The 6000-nt window shown below is 39.2% G+C and overlaps 1 protein-coding gene across 6 annotated transcripts in view; it reads left to right on the top strand.

Moving 5' to 3' along the window:
- Positions 1 to 3996: 3996 nt before the first annotated feature.
- The window catches only part of usp7 (ubiquitin specific peptidase 7 (herpes virus-associated)), a 29529-nt gene continuing 27525 nt past the window's right edge, over positions 3997 to 6000 (top strand). For 5 of the 6 annotated variants that reach the window (XM_061223201.1, XM_061223205.1, XM_061223203.1 and 2 more), the window contains exon 1: positions 4123 to 4349. In XM_061223201.1, the coding sequence (XP_061079185.1) occupies positions 4265 to 4349 (85 nt within the window). In that variant the 5' untranslated portion in view covers positions 4123 to 4264. Of the gene's footprint in view, positions 4350 to 6000 lie in introns of all 6 variants that reach the window. The other variant, XM_061223207.1, reaches the window with a different exon arrangement.

Here is a 6000-nt window from a genome sequence, read left to right as displayed (position 1 = left end):
TCTCAGATACATTTGGAACAACCTACAGCCAATTTACTTATATCTTTGGCAGTTTTAAAGGTGAAAGGTGGTCACAACAAATATTGATTTCATTCCTGTTTCCTGCTTGTTATAGTACATTCTTTCGATATTTAGAAACTTTTCATTTCATTACTTTTTGAAAGCATCCTTCCTAAACAGAATGGAATGAAAAGTTTCTGAATATCACAAAATGTAGTATTTACTGACCACCCTTCAACTTTAAAACTGCATCAATTCTCGTGGATACACTGTCCTGATGATTCATGAGAAAATCAGGTGGTAGATTGATGTTCTGCAGAAAAGTGATCCAAGGAATATGTTCAAAATGTACAAAAACATCTATGTAACATTTTTTGGGGGAATTTAATGCTATTTCCTACTGATACATTAATGCAGAAAAAATAAACATCTATGACCAAATTTATATTAAATTCTTGGATGCCTAATACCTTTTCACATTACTGTAAATTTACAAATACGTATGGGCAATTTAGAGTGAATAAGCTGCTATGTAAAATATAAATCTGATCACTTAGCAAAAGACTCTGAACATATAAAATTACCGAGCACTTTATTAGGTATTTATTAGACTTATTTTTTCGACTTCTACTGCTGTAGCCTATCCACTTAGAGTTATGATACGTTGTATGTTCAGAGATGCTCTTCTGCATACCACTGTTGTAATGTGTGGTTACTTGCATTACTGTCACCTTCTGGTCAGCTTTGACCAGTCTGGCTATTCTCCTCTTATGTCTCTCATTAACAAGGTGTTTCTGTTTGCAGGAACTGCTGCTCACTGGATTTTTGTTTTTTGCACAATTCTTTGCAAATTCTAGACTAGTGTGCGTGAAAACCCCAGGAGATAAGCAGTTTCTGAGATACTCAAACCACCAACAATCATTCAATGGTCAAAGTCACTTGGATCACATTTTTTCCCCATTCTGATGGTTGATGTGAACATCAACTAAAGCTCCTGACCCATATCTACATGACTGTATGCATTGCACTGCTGCCATACAATTGGCTGAATAGATAATCACATTAATAAATAGGTGTAATAAATTTAAAATGTTCCTAATAAAGTGCTCTATGAGTGAATAATGAGAATGAAAATATGATAAGACAAAAACTTGGTTGCTGGTGTGAACAGTTAGGTTCCAATCCACTAGGACATAAGCCATTCAATACCCATCCATTAAACCTATAATTATGATTTGACTGACACATAATAGATAATTCCAGAAACTCCACTGAAGTAGAAAGCAAGTAGAGATCCCATTCATTCTTCTCTCATGCATGCACAAAATAATTTAGTCTCAAATTATGTTTTTAACCATTTGTAATCATGGATTGAAAAGATGTGTGCACATAAATAGAAAACAGTTTTGTCAGAAGCTCTGGTGAGCAAGAGATAATGACTTAAAAATTAACAAGCAACAACACTAACGAAGGAGAGAGAGCAAATATTCTATAGCTTCGGCACCTGTATGATTCAAGGGCAAATGATCCAATCCCACAGACATCAGTTTTATAAGGTGTCATACTCTATAAGTGATCTGGTATTCTACCCATTGGGAATTTATGGTCCTCTTATTGGGCTAGAAGCTGTCAATCATGTCAGTCATGGGATTGTCAACCTCCATTCACAGTCCCAGTGTTTTTGTTATCAGCAATCAGTGCAGTAAAAAGTCATTCATAAAAATACCAGGGATGCATTAAAAGGAGAACACCACAGAGCAAATTGGATGTGATGAGAAATGAAGTTACGAGCCTGGAATGTTTAGGAACTAAAGACTACACCTGCAATCAACCCCTCTGGAAAAATGTTCTGTATCATCATGCACCCCTGCTCAACAAAGTTTGCCTTTGTATCAATTTTACTTTGATATAAGGAACATTGTCCCTTTCTTTTCCCAGACATACACCCATAGCATTATATTGAACTGATACTAAAATTTCTCCAATAAAATATATTAGACCAGCTAAACAAGCAAAATCTTTCAATTCAGGAAGCAGCACTGCTTTTAAAGAACTTGTGTGAAAGTCAACTCCAGTGACGATGTTCATTTAACAATCTTTATACAAGCACATGACGTAATAATAACTTATTTCAAAATTATGTGATGTGAAAGTTTTTGTTGAGATTTCCGTGCAGCACAGTAGAGGCATATGCCAAATGAAATGATCAAAACAGCAAGGCTTAGTTGCAAATCTTTAAATGTTATTTTTCACATGCTTTATGTGCTTACTAAGACCATGGATTGTCCTATCTGGCAGTGGGACACTCTTGATACCCTAACCATTCATAAACTAGCCATGAAATTTATTGAGTGTGTTTTGGTACTGTCTAAACTTGAACATAGTAACTTTTGTAAACATAAAACATAAAACCCTTGTAACCTTGGAGTGTGAGCTAAAATGGCAATTTCTCCCACCACTTAATTCAGCAATCTGAGCAAGATGTGTTCCAGTTTGCGTTTTTTTCTCCAAAAACTCTCCAGCGTCAGCGCATTTGGCCCATTTGGCCACTGTGAGCTGTCCCTCCAGCTTGAGAGCGGCAGGTAATGGGGGGCATTGGCTGACAAGAGGAAGAAGACACATACCTTTTTGAATCCCAGGAGGCAGTGAACTCCCCACAGACATTGTTAACTTATAACAATCATGCCCATGACATTTTATATGAGATGTATGTTTTATGGGTGATATTGTACATATTATGCGGTAAGGTAAGGCATGTCAGATACTGACTGGCAGCTTTAGCTTTCATGTATTCTAGAAATGTTCTTAACCCCTTGGTGAATTGATCTTTTGTGTTTTGTCATTTGTATTTTTGATTAGTCGTGAGTTGTATTACACCAGGGCATAACAAAATGTAAAAAAGCATTCTGATGAAACAGAGATATTAGATGAGTTTACAATGTGGTGAAGAGCATTTTCATGTTTCACCGTCTTAATGCATTGTATATATATTTTTTTTTTAAAGTTTATTATAAGGTACGAGAATTACTGTGACGTGATTTTTATACTGCCCGCTGTTAGATTGATTTACACGTGTAGTTCAACGCCTGATGACAGTCCATGAATATGTCTGCCGTTTAGCATTTTAAGGTGTTATTTTAGGGGGGGGGGGGCTTAATAAAACATTAGGCCTACCTAATGTATCCATTTTTGTGTTGTTAAAAATTAAGATCTGCAAATACTACAAAAGTGCGCATATAAATCAATATAAAATTCAGTTAGCAAAATATAATGACACATTGAAACAGAGGGGTCAAAAAACGCGTGCCAATTCCTGACTGACTCTGCTGTGTGCGCCAGTGTTTAGATCTTCATGCGGATGTGACATTTCAGAGAAGAGCGCGACCGCCATTTTGAGTTTTACCTCAAACAGAACATCACAAACCGAGGGAGAGGGTGAGAGGCTGGCTGAGACCGGGTTAAAAAAAGAATTTGCGCATCGAATGAGCTTTTTTAAATACGACCAGCAACAGTAGCTGTTTGCATGAATGAATGCAGCGGTTTCATGTTTAAATATAACGGTGAAAGACTCGGGCATCTCAATCACCTTAAACTTCTAAATTACTGCGATTCCAAATTAGAAGCGGGTTTGAATGGATAGCCTTTTTCTTCGCTTTCCCCCAGAAGAGGGACAATCAGAGGAGCACACGGACTGGGAATATTGCAGGGGGATTTGTATTTAAGTTTGTATTGTATCTTGTGATCTGTTGATTTAAAAAATATATACAGTTTTAGTTAGCTAATAATAAAGCTAGCGTTAGCTGGCTGTAGTACACTGTTTTTCTCGGGCTGCAGGTCGTAGTGTGACTGACTCGTATTTCTCTTAACGTTACCTCGCCTGCTGCCCCATATTTCGTGGGGGTAGAGTACGGTTCGATTTTTCATAACTGGCATACCGGTTTTGGAGCCGTAATCATCTACTACCGTTAGCAAGTTGTAGTCCCCTCAAGGCGCCGAGATTGGGCGAATAGCGAGCAAATACGTGCGCGTTTCTCTGCCTGCTCCCCCACCGACTTTCCTCCCTCAATCCCCGGCGTTGACAGCTGAAAAAGCCGAGGTCGTTTTAGAGCAGGCCCAGCCGCTAAGGCTCGACCTGTGTTCTCCACCTCCGCATTCCCAATCCCCACTTCAGCCTCCCCGGCCTCGGCTCCCCACGGAACCTACGTCGGAAAAGGTCGAGGGGACCCAAGACTACAGGCATCAACACACCCCGTTAGCTGCCAACATGAACAATCACCATCACACCCAGCAACAGCAGCAGAAAGCCGGCGAGCAGCAACTTAGCGAGCCCGAGGATATGGAAATGGAAGGTAAGCAAAGGCCGCTTGCATGGTGGGTAGTTGGCAAGCTAGCATTGAACTCAAATCAGAAATGTTGACATCCTGTAAATCAAATTACAACGGACATTCGAGTCGTATATTTAATTCTTAACTACCGAGCTAATTACTATCGGTAAGTTAAGGTTGCTAGCTGATTATTTTGCTAAGTAAAATTAGCCTGTGCAAGTAACGTTATATTATATAGGTAGCCACTATAATAACCAGGCCGCAGTGCGATTACGAGTATATGCACACAAATGTCTAGATAACGTAACGTAACGATTAGCTAATTTAGCAGCGTTAAACAATTGTATAGAAATGCAGGTGCCCTTACTTGTGTAGCTTGCTAGCAGCTATCGCTTTGCAAGCTACTTACTTAACTTATTCAGTCCAAGCGGTAACAGTTACGGTTTTATTTTGTACATTCGTGTTAGCTCGCTAAGTTACATTTCGCTTGTAGATATAAACGTTAACTAGCTAGCTAATGCTAAACCGTCTTATAAAACCATTAGCGAGCTGACGTTACCAGTTTAAATGAAAACGTTTAGCCTAGGCTATGAAATGAGCTAGAGTTGAGCAAGCTAATCATTCAATCGCATAATGATCGAGTAAATTCTACAGCCTGAAAGTAATTTGGATACTGTGGTTCTCTGAATCAGTTGCCAGCAGCTAATGTTGCAGATTGTCGAAGTTAGCTTGACTGTGCGAAACCGAACATATTATTGAATGCATTTGTAGCTCGCGCTCGCGCTTGTGCTAGCTAGTTAAGCTGTTCAAAGGTGAACGCGGCTGTGTGTAGCTAGCGTTCGCTAACTAACGTAGTGGCTTAGCGATGTAGCTAACGTTACTTGTTTGTTTGTAAACAACCGTTAGTTATGGTTCTAAACGCCCAGCTGTGTGCAGACGACGGTGATTTTTCTATACCATTTACTACTAGTTTTGTATACTGGACAATATTTGATAATTACTGGTAAAATGTTAGGTTATCAAGTGAGACTGGGTGACTAGCGAGCTGTTATTTACAGGCCCAGTGGATTTCGAAACCTATGGTAGCTAGCCACACAGGGGGGAGTGTACAGCCATTCCGCTTCAAGATGGTGGATTATATTTTGCAACAATCAATTTTAAAGGCCTCTCTATTACATTGTTTCGAATAGCTAAGGTCCGGCTTTCAAACAAGTTTTTTTGACAGTAGCCACACCAGATCACCTGGATATTGTTTGCCAGCCAACTTGGTAACGTTACGCAAGTCCAAAATATATTTTATTCCCTCAGCTCGTTGCGTCAGTTTAACTAACCTTAGTTTGCTAACCGCTAATGTTAATATTCGGATTATCACTAGCAAGCCGATAATCAAATGTATGTTATTGAGGTTAACGTAAAGTAATCTAGTTCGTAGATGTGTATCGTTAAGTGATAGTGCCGATTGATTTTTTTTAGACAATGTGGAACTGGCTTGCTAGCTTGTTAGCGCAGTTATGTGGCTAGCCAAGTCAGGCTTGTGATGAGTCTGCGGCAAGGCCCGCATGTGGAGCTCGTACGGACACTGCGCGGGGATTTGCTGCTTCATTGTATAAAGAAACAACGCGTGGAGCTCGCCATTTTTAATTATCCAATTTTTTATTTTTGTGATATGCGTATT

Source organism: Conger conger, chromosome 16 (genome assembly GCF_963514075.1).
Source record: "Conger conger chromosome 16, fConCon1.1, whole genome shotgun sequence".
In the NCBI taxonomy this organism is placed as follows: Eukaryota; Metazoa; Chordata; class Actinopteri; order Anguilliformes; family Congridae; genus Conger; species Conger conger.
The sequence above is the reverse complement of the archived record's forward strand: the minus strand, read 5'-3'. Positions and strand labels throughout refer to the sequence as shown.